The sequence below is a fragment of the Bubalus kerabau genome, chromosome 20 (genome assembly GCF_029407905.1).
Source record: "Bubalus kerabau isolate K-KA32 ecotype Philippines breed swamp buffalo chromosome 20, PCC_UOA_SB_1v2, whole genome shotgun sequence".
NCBI lineage: Eukaryota > Metazoa > Chordata > Mammalia > Artiodactyla > Bovidae > Bubalus > Bubalus kerabau.
The window spans coordinates 7,971,885-7,998,256 of NC_073643.1; the positions used below are offsets into that span (position 1 = coordinate 7,971,885).

Here is a 26,372-nt window from a genome sequence, read left to right on the forward strand (position 1 = left end):
CAGCGCTAGAGAGGACAGGCGGCTCACCTCTGGCTCTGGCTCTGGCGGGAAGGCTTGCTCGTCCTCCGTGGAGTTGGGTAAAATGGCCCAGGTGATGCTGGCGCTGGCTGAGGGCAAGGAGCCAAGTGTCCCATTTTTCAGCTGCTCTGTGGAGTGCGACTTGGGCCCGTGCCATCCCAGGATGCTTTCTGAAATAAAGACCAAGGATGATGCCAAGCATTTTCCAAATCCAACATTTAGAGCTCAAGAGGAATCACACTAGATAAGAAGCCCAACATGAAGTGGGCCCAGCTTTAAGTGGACAGCGGTGGATTTCAGTTGATTCAGTGGACTGAAGTGTAGATTCAGATCATCTATTCATAAACGGGTCTCTGCATAATGGCCATATAAGAATCACCATAGGCTGTGTCTCTCCCTATTCTTGGACAAAAACAAGTTTGCCACATTTTTAAGGGTGTTTTTATTATTATTTTTTGATCTGTTTAAAAATACTTTAAAATATTTACAATAAAAAAACAAAAGTCGAGGACTCCCCTGGTGGTCCCGTAGTTCCCAAAGCAGGGGGCATAAGTTCAATCCCTGGTCAGGAAAGATCCCGCACAACATGGGCAAAAAATAAAAACAACGTAGAATTTCATCAGACACAGGCTGCTTAAAATGCAGTTTGAGTGCAATCTGATGACCAGAGCTGAGAAAAGATATCTGCAGTGTGATGACGTCACAAGCCCGCAGCCAGCATGGCCGAAGTCAAGAAGCCACATCACTGAAGACAGATGTGGTCATGCCATTATAGCAAAAAACACTTTTGGGGTTACCAGATTGGTGTTTATAAAATGTTCATTTTCTTTCTATATTTATTTGGCCATGCCACGTGGCTGGCAGGATCTTAGTGCCATTATCAGGGATTGAACCCAGGCCTCCAGCAGCAGAATCAAGAGTCCTAACCACTGGACTGCCAGGGCATTCTCTATAAAGCATTTATCTAATCTTCCCTGGATCCTTGAGAACAACAAGAAAACCTTTCTAACTCTAATACTAACCTTTGTGAGCGTGCATGCTCAGTTGTGCCTCTTTGCGACCCCACGGACTGTAGACTGCCAGGCTCCTCTGTCCCTGGGATTCTCCAGGCAAGAATACTGGAGTGGGTTGCCACACCCTCCTCCAGGGGGTTTTCCTGACCCAGGGATGGAACCCGGGTTTCCTGTGGCTCCTGCACTGGCAGGCGGGTTCCCTAAGCACTGAGCCACCGGGGCATCCCCGACCTTTCTAAGAGTCATGGGTTACTGTAGAATACTTGTATATGCTTCCTAAGGGGACAGGAAGTAACTGGAGGCAGATTTCTATACCCAACCACAGTCCTGCCATTAGAAAAAGAACTGGCCTCACTCAGATGAACCTGGGGATTCTGTCCTTAGCCTGAGAGCAGGAGTGAGTGAGTAAGGGAAGGCTGGCTCATGCAGACTGCCTCACATGAATGAGAACTCAGTCACCCTTCAGTGCTCAGACGCTGCCCATCATCTGCTCTTCTCCCCCTGCTGCTCACAATGCCCAAGCAAGGCTATGTTTTTTCAAGCTCTTCAAAGTCATGAGAGTCTTGGTGGGCACTATTTCCCTGCTAAGACTGACATCCTTCATTCATCTACCTGGTGGAAGAGGTCTCCCACATAAATCCAGGGATCAACTCAACCATCACTCACTCAGAGAGGCCCCCTGCCCAGGACCATGCTGGCCAAGGCAGCACGCCACAGGCTCCCCTCCATCCCAATAGTTGTTTTCCTGTTTTCTGGCTCTCATTGCTATCTGAACTCACTCTCCAATCCTTTGGCCACCTGATGCAAAAAACTGACTCCTTGGAAAAGACTCTGAAGCTGGGAAAGATTGAAGGCAGGAGGAGAAGGAGACAACAGAGGATGAGATGGTTGGATGGCATCACCAACTCGATGGACATGAGTTTGAGCAAGCTCCAGGCAATGGACAGGCATGCTGCAGTCCATGGGGTCACAAAGAGTTGGACACGACCGAGCAACTGAACTGAGCTCACTCTGTTCATTCGTTTACAGTCTGCCTTCCTCTTCTCCCTAAAAACTCAGCAAAGACCAGGACAGGAAGGGAGGTGGCAATGCATGCTGGGAAATGTAGTTTTTTGTACATTCTACAGATTCCGAGCATTAAAGCCCAGTGAGTGAGGACAGGACAGAAGCCCACCTCAGACCAACCAGTCCAGCTGCTCTGATCCCCAGTCACAGGCCCATCCAGACTCCGGATAGGCCTACGTTGTGTGAGGATACAGGGGGGAGATTCTAACAGAGTGAATGATAAAGGCTGTATAAATTGATCAATTCTGCACTGAAGATGGGTAGTGGGGGCCGCTGCACCCTCATTTCCTTCTTCCTCTCAGCCCCAGCCCTTCCCAAAGCGGAAGCCAAAGCAAAGGCTTGAAGGCCAAGGAAGCAGCGTTGAAAGGCATCCACGGCCATAAAATGAAAAAAGAAGATCCATACATTACTCATCTTCCAGTGGCCCAAAACACTGTGGCTCAGGAGGGAGCCCAAATATCCCCAGAAGAGTGCCCCTGGGAGAAACATAGGCCACTATGCCATCAAGTCCCCTCAACCAGCAAGTCAGCCACGAAGACGTCAGAAGACACAACACAGCTGGTGTTCACTGTGGATGTCAAGGCCAACCAGGACCAGAGTAAACAGGCTGTGAAGACGCCCTGTGACATCAACATGGCCAAGGCCAACACCCTCATCAGGCCTGAGGGAGGGAAGAAGGCATATGTCCAATTGGCTCCTGACTATGATGCTTCGGATGCTGCCAATAAAATTGGGATCATCTAAACTGAGTGCAGCTGGCTAATTCTAAAATTTCCACTGTTTTTTTTTTTGTTGTTGTTGTTTTTAAAGGACTCTACAGTGCTTGAGAAAAGAAACAGTATTCTGAGAAGGATACTCAGAAGGCTGAGAGGAACAATATATCTCTGAAATTTACTCTAATGGTAAGGTGTCAGAGAAAACATCAGGAGAGGTGTATCCTTGAAACAATACAAAATAAAGTAACCACTATGAAACAAGAACACAGAGCCAGGAGGTGAAGAAAGAGATGGAGGCAGGAAGGAATTATTATGAGGAAATGAAGCCATACTTTGGGCTTAATTAGCAGAATTAAGGTTAATACTGAAACAAGGTTTCAGTATTGAAACAAGGTTAAGACTGAATCAACACTGTAGAAAGTCAAGTAAGTAGTGTGTCAAGATGAAGTTCTACTAGTGAGCAGCTGCCAAGGGCACAAGGGTCAGCAATAAGACAGAAGATTCAGGGCTTCCCTGGTGGTCCAGAGATTAAGAAGCCATCTACCAACGTAGGGGTCATGTGTTCGATCCCTAGTCCAGGAAGATGCCACATGCCATGGAGCAACTAAGACCACGCACCGCAACTACTGAGCCAGTGCCCTAGAGCCTGTGCTCTGCAACAGGAGACGCCGCCACCGTGAGAAGCCCGCAAACCACAGCTAGAGACCAGCCCCACTCACCGCAACTAGAGAAAGCCCGTGCACAGCGACGAAGACCAGTGCAGACAAAAATAAATAATAAAAATTGTTTAAAGACAGAAGATACACAGCAGAGACCTTTAAGTTGAAAGAGATCACTGGGACAAATTGAAAAAAAACAATAAACAATAACAGAAAAACACAGCCGGAGCTGAAGAGTGGGTTATGGGTCCTGTGAAAACAGCCCACCACAGTCCAGCAAAACCAATCAGAAAACTAATATCTAGACACAGCTTTCAATATTTTCTTAGGTTTTTTTCTTACTGAAATGTCAAACACACACAAAAATAGAAGAGTTTAATGAATGCCTGGCTCATGAAGTTTGGCAACACTTTTTAATTAAAAAAAAAATCAAGAGGAAAAATTTTCCATTCATTTAGGCAAAACAGTTAGACTTGCCTTAAAAGGGGAAAAAATCAAGCTAGTCTTGGCTTTTGCCACAAAGCTAAATGCCAAAAGATGACAGATGAAGAGAAGAATGTAAATGAATATCTACATATTTCTGGGTGGGTGCGAGGCTGGAAAGATAATGCTTGTCTTCGAACAAATTATCTTTCCTCTGCTGAAAACAGTCAGCACTTGTTGAGCTCTTGCTAGGTGCCAAGGACTACTATGCAAAAAAAATTTTTTTTAATTATTATTTAATATTTATTTATTTGCCTGGGCCAGGTCTTATTTGTGGCATGCAGGATCTTCTTCCTTTTTTATTTGCAGCATCTTTACTTGTGGCTTGCAAACTCCCAGTTGCAGCATACTGAATCTAGTTCCCCAATCAGGGATCAAACCTGGGCCCCCGCACTGGTAACAAAGAGTCTTAACCACTGGACCACCAGGCAAGTCCCTATCATGTGGAATTTTTGTGTGTTAACTCATCTAATTCTAATGACGACCCATAAGGTAAGTCCTAGGACCTACCTCTTGACAGATAAACAAAAAGGCACGCAGAGCCAGTAAGTGTCAGGGGTAAATAGCAGATGAACACCCAGGCCACCTGTGCCCAGAGCCCAGACTCTCAAACTCTACCCTCTATGCCTTCTGAGTACCACTGCAGGGACTCAGAAAATATCCCACTTTCTGGGGAAAAAATGACCTGAGGACATATCCCACGACATGAAGAAAAGCACCAGGATAAAGAACTCAAGACCAGAGAAGCTGCGTGAAAAGGAGCGGCAGTGAGCGATGAACCCAGCTGAACGCAAGGCTGAGCAGGGCTGGGGCTCGGGAGGGAAAAGGCACTTGCCTCTGGGTAAAATTTAAACAGGCACCAAGACACTCAGTCATCAAGATAAATGTCACATTCATGCAATATTGTTTAAATCAAAATTAGTGTCAAAACAAAAAAATGTCTTAAAGGACTCTTAAAGTTGCCTCTCCCAGTCAAGTCCTGTCTTTAAGATTTTGATATTTTGTTCATCCTGGATTTTTTTGCATTAATTTTGGTTTAAAGATATTGCATTAAAACATCATTTATCTCAATGACTTTGGTACCGTTAAATTTGTGCTCACAGTAGCTGTTCCACTCATCACACCCCGTCCTAGCCCTGGAACTGAATTTAAATACTTCTTGAAAACATGAAACACCACTGACTATTAAGTCAAAATTCTTTTAAAGAGATTTGTCAGGAAGCAACAGTTAGAACTAGACATGGAACAACAGACTGGTTCCAAACAGGAAAAGGAGTATGTCAAGGCTGTATATTGTCACCCTGCTTATTTAACTTATATGCAGAGTATATCATGAGAAATGCTGGACTGGAAGAAACACAAGCTGGAATCAAGATTGCTGGGAGAAATATCAATAACCTCAGATATGCAGATGACACCACCCTTATGGCAGAAAGTGAAGAGGAACTCAAAAGCCTCTTGATGAAAGTGAAAGTGGCGAGTGAAAAAGTTGGCTTAAACCTCAACATTCAGAAAAAGAAGATCATGGCATCTGGTCCCACCACTTCATGGGAAATAGATGGGGAAACAGTGTCAGACTTTATTTTTCGGGACTCCAAAATCACGGCAGATGGTGACTGCAGCCATGAAATTAAAAGACACTTACTCCTTGGAAGGAAAGTTATGCCCAACCTAGAGAGCATATTCAAAAGCAGAGACATTACTTTGCCAACAAGGCTAGTCAAGGCTATGGTTTTTCCTGTGGTCATGTATGGATGTGAGAGTTGGACTGTGAAGAAGGCTGAGCGCCAGAGAATTGATGCTTTTGAACTGTGGTGTTGGAGAAGACTCTTGAGAGTCCCTTGGACGGCAAGGAGATCCAACCAGTCCATTCTGAAGGAGATCAGCCCTGGGATTTCTTTGGAAGGAATGATGCTAAAGCTGAAACTCCAGTACTTTGGCCACCTCATGTGAAGAGTTGACTCATTGGAAAAGACTCTGATGCTGGGAGGGATTGGGGGCAAGAGGAGAAGGGGACAACAGAGGATGAGGTGGCTGGATGGCATCACTGACTCGATGGACATGAGTCTGAGTGAACTCCGGGAGTTGGTGATGGACAGGGAGGCCTGGCGTGCTGCGATTCATGGGGTCGCAAAGAGTAGGACATGACTGAGCGACTGATCTGATCTGAATCATTATTACACATTATTAAGTATTAAATTAATATTAAAATATTGATAATATCTCCATTATATTTTAATCAAAAATCGGGAAGTCTACCGAGAAAAAAAGGAAATTAAAGTATTCTGAGTCTTCATCACTCTACACAATGTGTCATTCTTGATTTTGACAATTACAATAACACAAGTCAATGAATCTTTACGAAGACTGCAGCGTAACCACTACTATAATTTATATACATATTTTCCCCCAAAACACTAAAGAAAAGGAAACACAACCTGTGTAGCAAAATGAGAGGAAACAAGAAAAGCAGCATAGGAACACAGAAACAAAAAGCGTAATGGAGACTAACAGAAAAACAAGCATCAGTGTAAGGAAAAAAAATAACTGGCTGCATGATGTGTTTGAAAGATAATTTCTCAAGGTTGTGTCATAAAACAAAACACAAGTCTAAACCAGATTTCATTAATCCGAAGACACACCACTTTCCACATTTTAACATCTCTGAAGTCAGAGTCCATCTTATGCTCAACGATGTGTCATAGATTAACTGGCACCTTTTTCTTAGTGGCACAGAGGCTCATGCTGTGTTTTACTACGGATGTGTTGGACAGGTGAGAAAACCTATAGAAAGTGACTCAGAAGGTCTATGATAGAAAGATGATCACAGACATACCAGCAAGTACAAATGCAAAGAAAACCAGGATCTAACATTACCACGTGGCTGCTGACCATAGCCTACTGGGTGTATGTCAATTATCTTTCACTTTCCAGTCCACCTTAAAGCTCCTGAGTGGCGGACCATCAGAGATGATCCAATGGGAGAGAGGAGGAAGGCAATGGGGCAGGTGTCCACCACTGTGCACACCAGCGCTTTACCCCAGGTTGTGACGCATGCCTGCAGCTCCTCACACAACACGCCTCAGTAGACACAAGAAACCCAAGACAAAGGACGGAGGGGGGACCAGAAGCAGAAAGAAAGCTACAGAAGATTTAACCATGGGCTTAAAGCTTTGACTGTGGGACTGTCTGACTCTGCGCTTGGCCTCAGCTTACCCCTTGCTGGAGCGCTGGAGGCTGCAGTACCCACACCAGTGCTGTGATGCCTCTGCCCAGACAGAGGCCAGTGACAGGGGAGGCACTGGAAGGCCCCCCACCGTTCCTGTAACACAGTGAACTCCCGCCTCTGGGGTGCAGTCAATCTGAGAGGGCTTTCCCCAAATAAGACGGACATTTACAAGCGTGGGGGAAAACATAGGGTGTATTTATGATGAAAAGCTGGGATGGTAGGATCTGATGGCTTTCTTTATGGAGGAAATGCCAATCAATCTGTTTTGACCGCTGTAAAAAAAATAAATAAATAAAACTACCCATCTGAAATATTCTGCAATGGTAGTATTTCCCAATATGCTGCTTACTGAAGGGATCATCACATTTTTATCTTGACTTTTAATCACAAAATAAGGGAAGGTGACTTAAATGGGATGCACTGCCACCAAAGCATTGGGTGTCAGGAAAGAAGGATAGATAGAGAAAGAGAAAAGATAGACATTGTAGGGGCAGAGGGAAAAAAGGGGTCTGAGTGGGGAAAAGGGATCAAAGTTGAGAATCTGAAGATGTTTCTGGGAAAAAGTGAAACAGAACAGAAGGAAGAAGTCAACAAGTGGGAAAAGCCCAGAACAGACCCTACAATAGCCTCACCAGGACTTTCCTGATGGTCCAGTGGTTAAGACTCCACACTTCCAATACAGGAGGCCTGAATTCAATCCCTGATGAGGGAACTGGATCCCACATGCTGTATGGTATGGCCAAAAGAAAAAAGTCTCATCTATTTGACCCTTTTGGCCAAAACCCCCAAATAGCAGGAACCAATGCAACTGGCTTATTAACCGACAATCCTTATAACTCTTAAAAGAGAATGAAAAAGTTACTGGAAGGGCAAGTTAAGAAGTGCATATTAAATTCTGCTCCAGTTCCCCTCTCTTCAATCACATGTGTCTTGGTCTCTAGCCCTGATTCATGTCCAAGGGCACGAGCATTATCCATGCGGATTCCTCTGCCACCCCACTCCAGCAGCTCTAACCCCAGCGTTCTCTCCCAGCATGTCCTGCACCCACCATAAGGTGGTAGCCAGATCTCACAGTGCATTAGAACATGCTGGTCTGATCACAGGTGTCTGTGCTGCCTTTGAATCCTGTTCCCTGATCAGGTGAGGAACTCCCCAGAAGCACGGCAGCAGACTGCTCTGCCCCTCTAGACCACTTTAAGGTCTGGAATCCCCCTCCAGCACAGACTCCCAAGCAGCCCAGCCATCTCCAGCTCTGGTGCAGCCCTGACTTGTCACACCATGGAAAATCAGAGGCACATATCTGGACTCGGGAAACCAGATGCCCACCTGCCCCATCCCATCACGCATCTGCCTCTATAAAAATGCTGGAGAAGATTCAGTCACCAGGACAGAGGAGAACCGGGGAACATAAGCCTGGACCAAGAAGCTACGTTCCTTTATAAATTTTAGCTACAAACCTCTCCATAAACAGAAGTTAGATGAAGCATTTCAGCCCTGAATTATCTCAGAGGTAACATCGGAGACAGGACCCAAGCCTGAAATGTGTAGGTGGGCACAGAGGAGAGCTCAAGTAATTCTCCACCTTGGTCCAGTCACTCTGTTTGAAATGAAATTGAGGTCAGGGAGCAACATCTGCAGACAAAGGCTCTAGAGCCGCCAGGTTCCCCAGAAGATGCGACGAGAAGCTACAGAAGATGCTGAGAGATCACAGATTGGTTTTGATTCCAAAGAGGGGCAGAAGGGAAAAAAAAAAAAATCAGTGCAGAAGGGATCAGAAAGCAAAGAGATTTCATGAACAGTGCCTACAGATATTGGCTGTGCTGCACGATCTGCGCCCCACCCCTCACCCCCTACCCCTTGAAACTCTAGAGCAGGGGTCCCCAACCTCTGGGCCACAGACTGGTACCTCCTGTCAGATCAGCCATGGCATTAGATTAGAAATAAAGTGAGCAATAAATGAATTTGCTTGAATCATCCGGAAACCATCCCCCAACTTCCGGTCCATGGAAAAAGTGTCTTTCACAAAGCCGGTTCCTGGTGCCCAAAAGGCTGGGGACCACTGCTCTGGAGGAAAGCCTGATAGAGGTTCGCTTTAATGAGAATTTTATTTCCATCAACCCAGTCTGGCACTCCTTGGATATAACCATTAAGTTTTTATCAGCAGGAGTCAGGCTGCTACAGTCCCTATCAACCCAAAGAACCCTGAGGTTCTTAACAAATGCATTTTGAGATGACACTCCTGGGGTCGCCAGGTTCTTCCATTCCATTAGCTTGAGATCCTGGAATTCTGTTTTAACTGCAGGCAACTATGATGCTTTGGATGAGGATGTAATTCCACCTTTTTTCCCCTAAATGTGCTGGCACAGATTTAAAAGACATGTGCAGAATGTTTTAAAATGCAAAGGGCTGTGTTATATGGAATGTAACTTTGGAAAGGGTTAGGAAGACAAAGAAACAGAATAACCTTTATGATGCTTCATGCTCTACTCTCCAACCTTCAGCCAAGTTCCCCGGTAAAAATGGCTAAAAGGAAGGGTGGATGGACAACGGAGTCAGGTCCGGGAAGGGACAGGACGACCACTCCCCCCAGGAGGCAGCAGGGTGGGGCACTGTCCAGGACATTGCGTGGTCTCCAGCGTCCCCCACAGACAGTCCCCATTTCAACCTCTCACCACATCTGAAATTCGACCTCAAGCTTTGTCCTTCCAGCCCTTAAAAACCCCAGAGAAAGAATGAAAATCTGGAACAAAAATTCGAAATTTACTAGAAAGTCACCCTGAAGAAAAAGGTAAGGCATGAATTTCAGGCACAAGAAAATGGTTCAAGTTTCTTAGCCACTCCTTCTTGGAATGAGCCCATTTGTTCGCAGAGCCTAGACGCAGGTTCTGGCGCAAGAAGAATTCTAGGAGCTTTGAGAAGCACCCAGTCTAATGCTGAGTTGTGACCAATGCCTAAAGCAGTCACTGAGGCTCAAACCAGACCAGGGAAAGTCAGGGAGTCTCAATTTTCAAGTAAAGAAGGAAAAAGCAAGGAGAAGAAGCACAAGGAGTGCCTTCACTCTGCACCTGGACACACATGCCTCTCCAAGCCGAGATCCGGCACCTGAATGTTTTTTCTTTCGTTACAGAAAACACTGGTAGAGTCATAGGGAAACTTCAGTAAAGTCGGGACTTCCCTAGTGGTCAGTGATTAAGAATCTGCCTGCCAACACAGGGGACATGGGTTCAGTCCTTGGTCAGGGAAGGCGACAATGCCACGGGGCAACGAAGTCCATGCAGCACCTACCGAGCCCACACTCTACAGAGCTCAAGAGCTGCAACTACCGAAGCCCGTGTGCCCTAGAGCCTGTTCTCCACAACAAGAGAAGCCCCCGCAATGAGAAGCCCAGGCACTGCAACTAGAGAGTAACCCCTGCTCATCACTAGAAAAAACCCACATGTAGCAACGAAGACTCAGTGTAGCCAAAAATATAAACAAATACAATTTTAAAAAAAATTTAGTAAGGTCTGCAAATTAGGAAGAGGATTGTATTTATGTTAATTTCTCAATTTGGACCATTGTACTGTTATTACAGAGAAGAGTGCCCCTTTTTTTAAGGAAATTCACACTGAGGTATAGGAAAGTAAAGATACATATTGTCGGCAACTTACTCTTTAGTGGCTAGAATATTACAATAGACTTACACATACAGAGAAGATGGAGCAAACATCGTAATAGCATTTGGAGAATTTGGAGATTGATGAGAATTTTCATACTATTCTTGTAACTTTTTTAGAAGTCTCAAACAATAAAGAAAAAAATACAAATACCTGCCCTGAGAAAATTAAGATATGAGCATGACAGTGTCAGAAAATTAAGATGCGACCAGCCCCAGTCTGGGGAATCCAGAGTCTACTGGGTGGTCCTTTCTGGTTTGAACAAAGGACCCCAGGCACCTGCCACAGTGGGCAGAGCCCACCCCTGGACTTGCTCTGCGGTACCAGGGTGGCTTCGGGCAGGTCATTTAACTGCTCTGAGCCTCAGCTCACCCACATGATGGGCATAATGATACACACTTTGTGAAGATTTCATAAAATGGGTAGCAAAAGGTAGACACTGATAGAATCAGAGCTTAGTAAATGACGGTGGGTACTACAGAAGAAACTCCGCCCCCCCCACCACCACAGCTGCCTCTGGGAAACCAACATCACCCCTTAACCTTGGTGACAGAGGAGAGCAGTGGGGACCTGGAGTAAATGTGAAATATAGACCATTCATCATAACCTGGCTTGGCTTCCCATCACCTGAATTGCCTCATTCCTCGTTAATTAACTGAACCCTGGGCAACAAAGCTCGGTGAAGCTTCAGTGCATCTCCTCTACCACTTTATAATTCTCTATGACATGACCCATCTCAAGCCATTTTCACCTTTATCATTTAATTTAATCTTCCCTAATATCTTTCTATCTGCTTATCGATGAAACCTCCCTTCAAAAGGACTGGCACCTCTTCAGGGAGTTTATTATTATCTCGAACTTCTTGATAAACAACTAGAAATGCTTCTGTTACGTATCCCAGAGAAAGTCTCACACCAGGCCCTGAAGAGACAGGAAAAAGGAGGGCATGGTGGCCGGGGTAGAGAGCAGGAGGCACGGCGGCTGCTCATCATGGGAGGGTGTGGGGGACACGCCCCACAGGCACAGTTAGAAAGAGCGGACCAGATGCTGCAGAGCAACGGACCAATCACAGCTCCGAGTGCAAGATTCACAAACAGAAGGCAACGGAGAACTGAGTGCTAGCAAGTTTCAAAGGACTTCTACAGTATTCATGAAAACGTTAAATTGTTGACAGCATGGCACACTGCTAATGGGCAAAATGAAAAAAATATAGACAGCCCAAGCGAGGTGGAGAAGGGGTAAACGGAGAAGCACTTGGATAAAAGGCGAGATGGAGCGATTTAAAGGAAGAAGGTCACAGCGGGCAGACAGGCACATGCGCACAGCAGACGACGCGCACTTGCAGACCGGGGCGCGCCGCCGCCGGGGAGGTCTTACCCGAGGCCCCCGGCCTGTGGCTGGACTGGCCGGCGTGGTGCAGGCTCTGCTGGAGCAGGCTCAGGCACTCCCCGAGGCAGCTGAGGGTGGCAGCGGAGGTAGCTTTCAGGAGCAGTAGGTCCTGGTCCAAGGCGGTGAGGGGACCAGACCCCGGGAGAGACTCGATGGCGTGCACCAGGTTCTTCTGCTGCCCCTCCACCTGGGTCATCATCTGCGGAAAAGGGAGACAGCCAGAGGTGAGAGTCAGAAGGCCTCACTTCCACCGTCCAGGAGCCAGCGCTTAAGCCATGGGAGTGGATCAAAGTGCGGTGCAACTGTTTACAATAGCCAGGACATGGAAGCAGCCTAGATGCCATCCAGATGCAGATGAATGGATAAGAAAGCTGTGGCACATATACACAGTGGAGTATTACTCAGCTATTAAAAAGAATGCATTTGAATCAGTTCTAATGAGGTGGATGAAACCAGAGCCTATTATACAGAGTGAAGTAAGCCAGAAAAAAAAATACTAATATAGTATACTAACGCATATATATGGAATTTAGAAAAATGGTAATGATAACCCTGTATGTGAGACAGCAAAAGAGACACAGATGTATAGAACAGTCTTTTGGACTCTGTGGGAGGAGGCAAGGGTGGGATGATTTGAAAGAATAGCACTGAAACATGTATATTACCATGTGTGAAATAGATCACCAGTCCAGGTTTGATGCATGAGACAGGGTGCTCAGGGCCGGAGCACTGGGATGACCCTGAGGGATGGGATGGGATGGGATGGGATGGGGAAGGAGGTGGGAGGGGGTTCAGGATGGGGAACACATGTACACCCATGGCTGATTCATATCAATGTATGGCAAAAACCACTACAATATTGTAAAGTAATTAGCCTCCAATTAAAATAAATAAATTAATTAAAAGAAAAAAAAATTGCGGTGCAAGACGGCATCACCACCCAGACTATGGTGGCATGAAGATGCAGTCTGAGGATGCTTGGCACACATGTGTCCTGGGATGCTGCAGGCCTGGGATAAAATCCATTTGGGTCCATCTACCCAAAGGTACTTGGCCTCTGCAGCTCTGCACACAAGAGAATTTTAGAACTTTAGACCTTAAGGGGGGACCACCAGGCCATCCAGGTGTATCTCTTACAGATCTTTGGAAGGTAAAAATAAATATACTAAAAGTATAAGTCTTGTGATCAACTTTAAGGTCCTTGGACCACAGGAAGGTTATCCGAGACAATGGGCACCCCTGGCTTTGTCTCAGAGCAAGGTTAATTGCTTGCTTTTCTTTCATCTCCTGTCCATCCCTAACTCCTTGATGGTCCTCCTTGAAGTTCAGGAAATAAAAGTGAAATCTGGGGCTAGCATTTGTGGGGGTAAGACCACACACACAGCAAAACCAGTGCTGACCCACTCTGCCCCTAAAATGCTAGGAGAGCCGTCAACTTCCTTAACACCATATGTAGGGAGCCAAGAGGAGGAGCAAAACCAGGAGTTCGAGAGTCAGTCCTGCTCCACAGCTAACGCTGTGACAAACCAGTTAACCCCATAGTGGCCTGGCTTCAATTCAAAAGCTAGACAAGCAGTGATTCCTTGGACAAATCTAGGAGAAAGGAATTTGAGAACTAGAAAAGGACTTGACTGGTGATGTTTTTATACCTTATCTTGCTAAACAAGATGATGATTGCATGGCCAGCAAATAAGCAGTCGAGCTGATGTGTGGAGGAGCAAAGGCAGCCCGCCTGAGGTCACAGGTCAGCATTCAAGGCAGGAACCAACTCCTGCTCCCTGGACTCCTTCACTGTTCTTCAAGCATCTCCCACAAAAGCCATCCTTACTCTAAAACAGTTGCTCCTACTTTGTCACCATTATCCCCAGGAGGATCCTTGTGACCATCATGATGCCACCAGCTGGGGAAAAGCCATACCTCTGCAAGGACCGCTGGACCTGGACACAAAACCCATCCCATACTTGGGCTTCTCTTTCTATTTTCTTTTGACGACAAGTATCTCCTATTTCCTATCAGTGTAGTCATAGCCTTAAAAACAAATAGTTTGCCCATTGCAATCCTACTTAACCAGAATTGGTGCCGTTACTTCAAAAAGATTTTTTTAAACAGTGACATTAAACATATTACATGCTCATCCTCTGGCCATGTAAGTTATTTTCTGCTGATTACAGAGGTTGTAGCTAGCCATTCTGGCGCCTAAAACACTACCTGAGGCATAATAGGGGCTCAGTAAGAATTCGTTCCTTCTTCAGGTCTTTGCTGAAGAGCTGCCTTCTTGGGAAAGCTTCCTGCACCACATAATTTAAAATCATCTGGACTAGCATGAAAGCAGGAACCATTCTATCTGTGTGATTCACTGATGGATCCCAAGCAACTGTCTGTTGAATGAATGAATGAACCCCCAGGGTCCCTTTCTTTTCACTGAGGTGCAAAAGAATCCATTTATGACACAGAGTCTGCAGGAATCATCACAGTCAGTTAGGACAACACGGCTGAAGATTCAGGAAAAATAATAGCTCTGTTATCAGTTTAAGTTTGCCAAGAAAATGGTTAAATTTAACATCAAAAAGATAAAATGTTTACATATTCGTTGACAGTCAACTCTATGGAGAACTGCTAACATTTAGGGAGAAGTTGACTTCGAGCTACTTGTCATTTCTGTAAATTCCTACCATAAAAACTTGTCTCAAAAAATGATGTGTTGAAAGAGAAGAAGAAAATATAACACCAGAATGTAAATCATATGTTCTTGACTATTACAGAGGATGCCATAATGCTTAAGAGAAAAGGTAAGTAAAATGAAGCTATTAACTATGGAATCTACTCATTTTTTTAATTTTTATTTTGTCTTGGACTATAACTAATTCACAATATTGTGGTAGTTTTAGGTGTACTGCAGAATGATTCACTTATGAATCTACACATATATCCATTCTTTTTCAGATTCTTTTCCCATATAGGTCACCACAGAACACTGAACAGGGTTCCCTGTGCTATACAGTAGGTCCTTGGGGATTATCTATTTTCTATATAGTAGTTGGAATATACTCATTTTTAATCAACAAAAAGAACTATATTCCAATTATATAGCATAGGATAAATAATTATTTCACAAACATAAAATATGATGCAAATCTCAGGGAAAAAAGACACAAAATTGGGGACCCTCCCTGGTGGTTCAGTGGTTAAGAATCCAATTGCAAGTTCAGGGGACACTGGTTCAATCCCTGGTCAGACAGGACTAAGATCCTACAGGCTGTGGAGCTGCTAAGCTCAAGCACCACAGCTACTGAGCGCTCACTCTAGACCCTTTGAGCCACAGCTACTGAGCCTGAGCATCTCAAGCTCGTGCTCTGCAACAAGAGAAACCACTGCAATGAGAAGCCTGCACACCACAGCTAGAGAGTATCCCTCTCGCTGCAACTCGAGAAAGCCCATGTGCAGCAACGAAAACCCAGTACAGCTGAAAGTCAATAAACACAAAGCTGACTCCTCGCATCTCCTACGCTATTACCACAGAGGCATGCACCCAGAGATGGACAGCACATACCTACTCTCTGGAAAATATCTGACAGTGTTTATTGAGAGCCTGTTGCCAGTGTAGAGACAGGATGGCCACCTGGAGGGGACACCAGGACCGGCGGTGGGTGGACCTGTCAGCTACAGTGACTGCAGAACAGCTGAGTGGGAGGGGGTGGGGTGCCACATGCCCACAAGTCAGGCCACAGCCCACTCAAGAACTTTCCAGCTCAAAAATGCCAGTAGCGCCCCCCTGAGTCACCCTGCGCTAAAGACACACCAGTGACCAGGCACTGGATGGATTTCAGCATCCTTCTTGTAAACAGAGCACTGAAAGTTAAATGATCCCAGCACAGTGCTCGACATGGTAAGTAGATGCCTAGTGATTCATTTTCTCTCCCTTTTCCATGTGATGTGAAACAGAACTTCAGTCTTTACAGACACAACTGATGCCAACCTTCACTTTCTATTAGCGTCATCAGGCTCCAAAAGGAACTGAAGGAACTCTGCAAGCAACGCAAGACTGCCAGCCTCACGCTGATGTATCGTGGTTATTGCTGCCCGAACATTCCTCAGACTGGGAGGTCCTGAGGAGAACCTCCCATCAGACTTGGGAAGAACAAGTTTTAACCACTCTCATATCTGATTTTAATGAAGGGACATTTGAGAAGATGTCACAAAGCTGTATGCGACACCAAGTCTCTAAGCAGCTCACTCTGACCCGCAGGTTCCCACAACCTCAACACAAGAACGAAGCGTGGTCAGTGACGGCCACCAGCCTTGGAACAGCCTGAACCACTAATTACATGTATTTCAAACCAGGTTTCTGAACACTTCTTTATTTTATTCTTTGGCTGCTCCATGAGGCACGTGGGATCTTAGTTCCCCAGGGATCAAGCCAGCGCCCCTGCACTGGAAGCACAGTCTTAAGTCACTGGATCAACCAGGAAGTCCCCAAACACTTCTTTGGAAGCACAACATGAACCATGCATGGTGTTTAAAAACCAGGGTAAACAAAAGGCACACGTTTCATTTCTTGCTGGCATTTCATTTCTACAGGCAGCGGCATCACACCTCGTAACATGGGGGCAAATGGGACCCTTGTCAAATTTCAGAGATCTACTCCCCGAACACATCAACTCCGAGGTTCTAAAATAGATTAACCGTAGGTCAAGTCCAATTTCATAGGGAAGCGGAAATTCTATGATCCATTCCTCACGGTGCAAACAATGGCATATGCACTGCAAAATCAAAGTGTAGGTTAATGCAAAGAAAGTCAGTGGCTGCAGATTGTATTGTTCTCTTTCAGTGAAGCTGAAACCAAAGCTAAAGGCAAAGACCAAACCCCAATGACATCAGCTCAACAAGATGAGATCTAGCTAAAGGAGGACCAGAGGAGCAGTGGTTACACTTGCCTCGATCACTTTAGACTGTTCTGACCTGCAAAGCTTGGTGTAGGTTTGGAGGGGAGCCAGAAAGGTCCCATCCTGACAGGTCAGACATCAACAAACACCAGCTCATCACTCATCCATCCATCGGTAACCAAAGCATCAGCCTCATGCACGGCTTTCTTAACCTAATGTCACCAGAGCTGCCAGCCTTGTTGGCAGAACCTCCTGGGCTCCCAGACAACCCAGGGCCTTCAGCAATTCAATCTGTCCTGCTTGGGAGGAGACCAAACAATTCGATGTCAACCTCGAGGTGGCCTTGCTTTGGCATTTCTCCTCAGCCTGATGGAACCCCAGAGCCCCTGCTAAGTCTTATGCCTGGGTCACGGATCAGTCCTTGACCACCTTAGGGCAATTTTTTTCACTTGGCCAAAGTCATCACTCAGGCTTACAAGCCAGGCTCCAAAGACCTTAGAACCCAAACTAACTAACCTACTAACTAGCTTGCCATCTTCATTAACACGGATTTACTATTCAACTACCTTCAGTAGCATTACTTTAGTATTTCAGACTCCCCACCCAGACATGACTCCACAGCTCATTACAGAAGTTTCCTAAAATATCCAGCAACATACAGCATGCACCCTAAAACTCACTGCCTGCCTTGCCTCAACATCCTCACCTTGCTATTTCTGCCAGTCCTGAGCCACTGTTCCTTGATCCCTGTCAAGTCTCTGTTTTGTCAACCAAATTTCTAATTCCCAGATTTTTAAAAAAAATTTCATTGGAGTATAGTTGCAATGCTGTGTTAGTTTCTGCTGTACAGCAAAGTGAATCAGCTGTATGTATACATATAGCCCTCTTTTTTTTTAAGATTTTCTTCCCATGTAGGTCACCACGGAGCACTGAGCAGAGCTCCCCGTGGTGTACGGTACGTTCTCATTAGTTATCTATTCTACACATAGTGTCAGTATTGTATGCGAATCAGTCCGCAGGTCCCAGTTCATCCCATCCCCCTTAATTCTGACACCGCCCCCGTGGCCGGGAGGCACCGCCCCCCCCACCCCCCTCCCCGCGGCCGGGAGACACCGCCCCCTGGAGGTTTGTTTCCCCCACAGTGTGAACCATAAAGCCCCTTTGCTTTGCCACCAGAGGGCACTAGTGACGCCTGGACAGTGACATTGCCACCTCTCCAGCCTTTCTCCCAGGTGCAGAGTTGGGAACACAGTCACTCCTGGGCTCACCTGAACAATTTTCTCCTTCTTGCTGACTCACTTCCCTCTCAACCGGTCTCCTGTACTCTTCTTGTCTGTCCTTCTGGCTCTTGACACATCTACTGGAATGCAAACCAGCCGAGAGCTTCCTTGAGGCAGGGTTCCGGGTCCCCTTGCACGGCTCTCCATGGTCCCAGGCATGACCCCACGTAGGCTAGTCCTAAACATCTTATGGACTCCCAGCTCTCCCTCCAGGCTCATCAGGTGAGCAGACAAAGAAAACTCCACGGAGGCAGATCTTCAGACCCTCACTGCTCGGTAGGGGCAGGAGGGTGATGGTGACAATAAGGAACAAAGATAAGCAGGAGGAAATCAGGTCCCTCTCCAATGGGGCGAGGCTGCAGGCTACACAGATGAGGTGACGATGACGAGGAAGAACAAAACGACAAAACGTAGGTAGAGAATGGAGAAACCAAGCTAAAGACCATATTATTCTACATTACAAACCAAAGGAAATTAAAAAATGGGAAAAAGAAGGAACGATCTCCCCCAAATGGACCATTAGGTGTCTCGTGCCCGACTGCACATGTCGGCAAACTTCTAAAAAGGTCAGAGAATAAATATTAAAGGTTTTGCAGACCACGGGGTCTCTGTGCTTAGCTCGGCCCCTGCAGCTTGAAGGCAGGCAGGGTCCAAGTGTAAACAGATGGCTGAGGCTGTGCTCAGCATTTAACATCTCGGTTTAGATGTCAGATAATTCTCTTTTCATTCAAGGTGTACTTTTGTTGGCTCTTGGAGCAAGAGGTGACTTTCGAGCCGATCTCGGACATCTTGGCTATCATGGTTAGGAGACTCCAGGTCCAGTGTGAATTTTTTAGGAGGCAGTCATATGCCTGGATTGAGCACACAAGCCCTTGCCTACTTTTATAGCCTGTGGCTTCAATGGCGATCTAATTTCAAAGCCTTAATGCTGCTACTTTGATCTGCTTGGTTTGCCTCCTGTCCAAGGCCTCCACTGGTCCCTGCTGGTTGGCCTGAGAGCCCAGGCCTTCCGGATAGAGGACAGGTGCCTGTTTTGGCAGGATCCCCCTTGCCCTGGGCTCTGGGTCAGGGAGGGGAGCCTCAGGCCTGAAATCACTTTTATGCCTTTGGGCATAAGGAGACGTGGGTTCGATCTCTAATCCAAGAGGATCCCATGTCCACGGAACAACAAAGCCCACGTACCAGAACTACTGAGCCTACGCAACAGAGTCCACGTACACAACTACTGAGCCCACACACAGCGACTGCTGAAGCCCCCAGGAACCTAGAGCCTGTGCTCCACAACAAGAGAAGCCCCCACAATGAGAAGCCCGTGCAATGCAACTACAGAGTCTCCCCCACCCACCACAACCAGAGAAAAGCCCGCACAACAACGAAGAACCTGTCGAAAATAAATAAGACAAACCCATAATGGTCAAGAACTATAACATCATAAACGGAAAAAAATGCAATCAAAAAATGGGCAGAAAACCTTAATAGACATTTCTCCAAAGAAGACATACAGATGGCCAACAGGCACATGGGCAGATGCTCCACATCACTAGTTATTAGAGAAATGCAAATCAAAACTTCAGTGAGGTACCACCTCACAGCAGTCAGAATGCCCATCATTTAAAAGTCTACAAAGAACCAACGGTCGAGAAGGTGTGGAGAAAAGGGAGCCCTGCTACAGCATCGGCGGGAATGTGAGTTGGTGCAGCCACTGTGGAGGACAGTGTGGAAGTTCTTCACAAAATGAAAACAGAATCACCGTAGGAGCCAGTAATCCCACCCTGGGGCACGTATTTGGACAAAACTCTAATTCAAAAAAATACACGCACCCCTGCCCTCACAACAGCGCTATTCACAATGGCCAAAACGTAGAAACCACCTCAATATCCACGACAGATAAATAAAAACGACGTGGCACATATATACAATGGACTACTTCGCAGCCACATACAAGAACCAAATCGTGCCATCTGTAGCCACATGGATGCAACTAGAGACGATCGTAACTAAGTGAAATAAGTCAGAAAGACAAACACCGCATGCTATCATTTGTACGTAGAATCTAAAATATGACACGAATGAACCTACATATGAAACAGACACAGAATCACGGGCATAGAGAGCAGACCTGTGCTTGCCAAAGGGGACAAGAGGGACCGTGAGTTTGGGGTTAGCAGGTGCAAACTGTTATATATAGGGTGGATAAACAAGGTCCTACTGTACAGAAAACTGTACCTAATATCCTCAGATAAACCATAATGCAAAAGAGTATAAAAAAGAATGTGTATACACAAGCATAACTGAGTCACCATGCTGTACAGAAGAAATTAACACAGCATTGTAAATCAACTATACTTCAATTTAAAAAAAAAAAAGAACTACGAGATCATAGTATTCATGGTGAAAGGAATCTATGACTGTAGATTCAAAACCATTTTGCAGGCATGAAACCTGGGTTGAGAGAGGCTGGGGATCTGTGCTGAGGTCACACAGCTTCATCTGGAGTGGCAGCCCTCACTCTCCTCCTCAAGGGCCTCTTCACGACGAGGCACAAGCTGACGTACTTCCTCCTCTTTCCTTCTCATATTCTGAGAGCAAAATAGCCCTTTTGCCTCAGAAAACAACTACAGTGACTCAGCCCAGCCTTCTCACCACCTGGAGACACCCAGTGTCTGTTTTTCTCATTAAAAAAAGGTCGACTTACTCCCTCAACCACTGTCCCAACAAAATTAGACAGTAAATACAGTTCTAAAAAAGGAAGTAAACATTACCTGAAATCCTACTTCCCAGACATAGGCCCTAACATTCTGGTATTGCTCTGACTCTCCCAATTTATACACACACACACACACACACGCGCGCGCGCGCAATGTTAATTTATCTATCAGGATCTTTAGATCTAATTTTACCACGTGGAATGCATCATTTCTTATGGCTGACGGTTACTTCAAAATACGCCACTGGGGGTTGAAGGGAGAGATAGTATGAAATGACACTGGGTTGGGGGATGCTAAAGCTGTTGATAGTGACATGGAGGTTCCATATTGCTGTCCCTAATGTTTTTATGTTTGAAAAATTTCAAACTAATGAGATTTTTTTCAATAGGAGGAAAATACATTGTTATGGGTTGAACTGTATCTCTCCAAACTCAGTATGTTGACATCATAACTCTCATAGCTTAAATGTGACATTTCTGCAAGGGGAAGTATAGCCTTTATTTTGTAAAAACTTTGAATTATAATCTATAAAAAGACTGAATTGCTGTGTTGTACACCTGAAACTAATATAACACTGTAAATTAACTATACCTCAATAAAAAATGTATTAGAAAAATACAGGAGTTTCTTGAAGATTAAAGGTGTTGAACAACCAACTCTCAGAAAGGCCAAGAGCAAGGCTGAGATTAGGGGACACTCAGCGGCAGTTCTGCGGCAGTTCATGGGGTCGCAAAGAGTCGGATGTGACTTAGCAACTCAACCGCAGAGGCAGCAGCAGCGAAAGCCTGAGGAGCCCCCGCCCAGGGCCTGCCAGGAAGGGCTCCAACTTGCTTCCACATGTGCATGATTCTGATCACATTTTTCTCAGGAAGGAAATTATTAATATGATTGGATGTTACCCAGGAGTTTCAATCCTTGCTACAATCATTCATAGCAGTGAAAAAGTCTTTTTTTTTTTTTTTTTACAGAGGTCATCAGGTTAAAATCCAGTCATTACAGTGGGTCCTAGTCCAATATAGTGTCCTTATAAAACAGGGAAATTATGACCAAGACACACACAGAGGGTGAATGAGAGAAGCCATGGGAGACCTGGATCAGACCCTCCGAGGCACCAACCTGCCAATGCCTGGACCAGCACCAGGAGACAAAGCAGCCACTTTGTGGTACTTTGTTACTGCAGCCCCAGGAAGCTGATACATCACAGATGTCTTAATTTAGTGGCTACCCTGTGGAAGAGCTTTTCATTCCAAAGGCAACGTCAACCCTGGCTCTGGAGCGGAGGCTCCTTGCATGCAATGTCACCCTCGTGTTTTCTCAAGGGATTTTTACTAAAGGAAAAGTGGGATCGAGAATGCATTTTCAGAATGAGGAATCTAGAAAAATGGTATGGATGGACCTATTTGCAGGGCAGGAATAGAGCTGCAGAAGCCGAGAACAGACGTGCAGAGGTAGGAGAGGGTGGGCTGAACTGGGAGAGCATCACTGACACATACGCTACTGTGTATAGAAAGGAGAGCTAGTGGGAAGCTGCTGTCTGGCGCCAGGAGCTCAGCCCAGTGCTGTGATGACCTAGAGGGATGGCGTGGGTGGGGGTGGACTGGAGGATGTTCAAGAGGGAGGGAATATATGTATACATACAGCTGATGCATTTCACTGTACAGCAGAAACTAACACAACATTATGTGAAGCAATTATACTCCAACTTTTTTAAAAAGGTAACAGAAGACGGTGATACACAAGTTAAAAGCATTACTTTTTAAATTCTTTGTGTTTGCACCGAATGTTACCAAGTTGGCAATGAGGGGTGCCAGGTACAAAAGGAATCATCTCTTGCTGTCAAAGAAACAGGCCAACAGGACTGTGAGTAGAAGGTAAGGGGTCAGGAAATAATTGTCTCATTCATCCCTCGTTGCTTGACAGCTCCTGCCTCCCTCGCACAGACACGGCCCTGGCGGGGTGCGAGGTGCAGTGAAGGCGTACAAGGCTGGCCTCCCCGCACAAAGGCCAAGACCGGGGCTCTGGTGGGAGATCCACCCACTGCTTTTCTTATAAATATCTTTCTTCTTTTTTTTTTTTTTTTTTAACAAAAGCCATACTTATCCAGGATAAAAAAATAATAATAAAATAGAAAAAACATATATCCATAACACATAGAGAAATAAACTTTAAAATTTAGGCACATATACTTCCAACATTTTGATGTACAAATGTGTTCTTTGACTTCTTATGAAAGGGGTTGCATGTCATAATACTGCTTTTTAAATTCCATCTACCATGTCAATAAATTGGGACAATACTATTTAAGATACTGCAGATCATTCCAGCACATCAATGGGCCACAAGTGACTGCCCAGTTCCCCACCAACGGACCTTACGATGAGGTCTAACTTTCTTCTCTGTGACAAATAGCAATTCCATAAACTTCTCTGTAGGTAGATCTCTGCATAAATTTGCAATGATTTTCTTTTTTTTTTTTTTTTTAAGTTTTATCACAATTTCATTTATTTTATGAACTTCAAATACTCTCAAACTTAAAAATGGCACAAATGCAATTTATGACAGTTTTGATATTCATCCATCTATACACACTGACCCATTTTCCACCCATTTAGTACCCCTTTCCTTCTTTCTCTTTGTGTGTTTATTCTTTTAATGCTCTTTCTATTTAGAAATGTGTACACAAGAATTGATGTTTATACAAGAATTAAAATGAGTGAAGTGACATATACTAATGTCAACAATAGCTATTTCTATGTAGCAAAATTAAAATTTTTTTGTTTCCTTATTTTCTTGTTATATGTTTCTTTATTTCTCTGTTAAAATAATGAATAAGTTATTATTCAAACAAAAATATAAATGCAATGATTTTCTTAAACTCCTAGAAAAGTAATTGCTGAATTTGAAGGTATTTAACATTAATTTTTAAGGCTTTTGAGAAACACTGCCAGCTTACTATTGGGGAAACAAACAAACAAAAAAAAACTGTTATCAATTTGTATTGATACAAATTGATATCAATATGGGACTTCCCTGGTGGTCCAGTGGTTAAGAATCCTCCTAGCAGTGCAGGGGATGAAGTTCAGTCCCTGGTCAGGGAACTAAGATCCTACATGCTGTGGAGTTATGAAGCCCACACACCAGTGAAGATCCAGTGCAGCCAAAAACCCTGTGTATTCTCAGCAGTGTATGAGCTGTCTTCTTCCTCGACACTCTCCAAAAATCTCCTTTTTCTCATAACCAATTGCTGCTGCTGCTAAGTCGCTTCAGTTGTGTCCGACTCTGTGCAACCCCAGAGACTGCAGCCCACCAGGCTCCCCCGTCCCTGGGATTCTCCAGGCAAGAACACTGGAGTGGGTTGCCACTTCCTTCTCCATTGCGTGAAAGTGAAAAGTGAAAGTGAAGTCGCTCAGTCGTGTCCGACTCCTAGCGACCCTATGGACTGCAGCCCACCAGGCTCCTCCGTCCATGGGATTTTCCAGGCAAGAGTACTGGAGTGGGGTGCCATTACTTCCGTAGACCAAAAAAAAAAAAAAAAAAAACAAAAAGAACCCCCCCGAAGCTAAAACCAGTGTTTGGGGATTTTTTTTTTCTTTAATCCACTGCCCATGTTCCTGAATAATCTGGGGTTTCAAAAAATGTTAAGAAATTTCCACATCCAGCAATGAGTAGTAAATAAGCCCAAGAGACCGACAGTACAGTATAATGAATATAGACAATAATATTGTACCATAATCAACCTTGCTAAGTGACTAGAACTTAATTATTCCAACCACGAAAAAGAAAGGGTAATTATGTAACATGACAGAGGCGCTAAATATTGCTACAATGGCAATGCTATTACACTATACACATGTATCAAATTAACAGGAGATGCACTTTAAATTTACACCATGACATGTACACATATGTCAAATATTTTGAACAGAAAAGCAGTTTCCACATCCAGTCAAGAAAATTCAAGCAAAATAAGATGAAAGGGAGTCCAGGGAGCGCGTTTCCTTGGTGAGAGTGGAATCAGCCATGTGGATGGCTGGGTGGGCACTCCTGTAGGGCGGAAGACAAGATGGTACCAGCAACGGATGGAAAGCTACACACAGCCCTGGGAAGGGAGGGGAAGAATGACCAGGAGAATCCAGGGATTCAGAAAACTCAGAAGAGGGACCTCCTGGTGGTCCAGTGGTTGAGAGTCTGCCTGACAGTGCAGGCGACATAGGTTCGATCCTTGTCCGGGAAGATTCCACATGACCCAGGGCAACTAAGGCCGTGTGACTAGAGCCCACACAAGAGAGGCATCATGATGAGAAGCCCGAGCCCCTCTGCAAGAGAGCAGCCCCCGCTCACTGCAACTAGAGAAAGCCCTCTCACAGCAATGAAGACCCAAGCACAGCCAAAAATAAATTTTTAAAAAAACTTGTGAAGAAAGCTCATGAAGCAGCTATAGTTCTCTTCTAAAAAGTCAAGGATAAGGAAACAATAGGAAATAATGCCTGACCCTGAACCCTGTCCAGCTGCCTGCTCTGCTCCCAGGACCCACCAGATAAGGGAAGGACTGCCCACCTTTGCCAAGCTCACCAAGGCCCTGCATCTGATGTGGATCCAGCCTCTGAGCTGAAGAGGAAAGCAGAAAGCAGCTCCTGGCTTTCCCACACTGCTCTTTCTCAACCTCTCCATCTACTTGCAGTATAGAAGCCACGCTGGTCACAGGCAGTGACATGAAATAGGCCCAGGGTCATTTCACCTCCGGGGCAAGGGGAAGGTGAACAGTGTACAAAGCGCTCATACACTCATCGTCTCTCACCTCCGCCTCTGCCTTGCTCACCAGGCAGGCTGGTCATTGTGGTACGCCACCATGGGGCCCAAGTCATGACCCACACAGCTGGAGTTGTGAGCACTGAAGTCCCCTGTCCTGAAGGCAAAATTCTCTGCCTGTCTGCCTCACTCCCAGGAGGCACACAGAATGGCAATGCTCTAGACAACTCATGATCACAGCACATGCACGCACGTGTACAGACACACACACACTCTCTCATGGTGTGGCCTTCCGCCTAAAAGAAATTAGATGCAACTCACACTGAATTGAAGTAGAACAAGTTAGACCACAGACTCTTCCTGGGTAAAACCCCCAGAAAAGAAATCGTGATTCATAAACAAAGCCTCAACAACAAAGCGTAAGCATGTGTCCTGCAAGTGGTGTGAAGTCTCACTCAGAAGTCCTCTCATCAGAAACTTAAATATACATCATGTTTAAAGATACACACATGCACACACACACA

General features: G+C 45.3%; 1 protein-coding gene across 7 annotated transcripts in view; it reads right to left on the bottom strand.

The window, feature by feature from the left end:
* OSBPL10 (oxysterol binding protein like 10) overlaps positions 1 to 26,372 on the bottom strand; it is a 333,676-nt gene that overhangs the window by 71,874 nt on the left and 235,430 nt on the right. For all 7 annotated transcript variants that reach the window (XM_055558423.1, XM_055558427.1, XM_055558426.1 and 4 more), the window contains exons 5-6: positions 12,217 to 12,427; positions 28 to 188 (exon numbers count right to left, since the gene is read on the bottom strand). In XM_055558423.1, the coding sequence (XP_055414398.1) occupies positions 28 to 188; positions 12,217 to 12,427 (372 nt within the window). The remainder of the gene's footprint in view (positions 1 to 27; positions 189 to 12,216; positions 12,428 to 26,372) is intronic.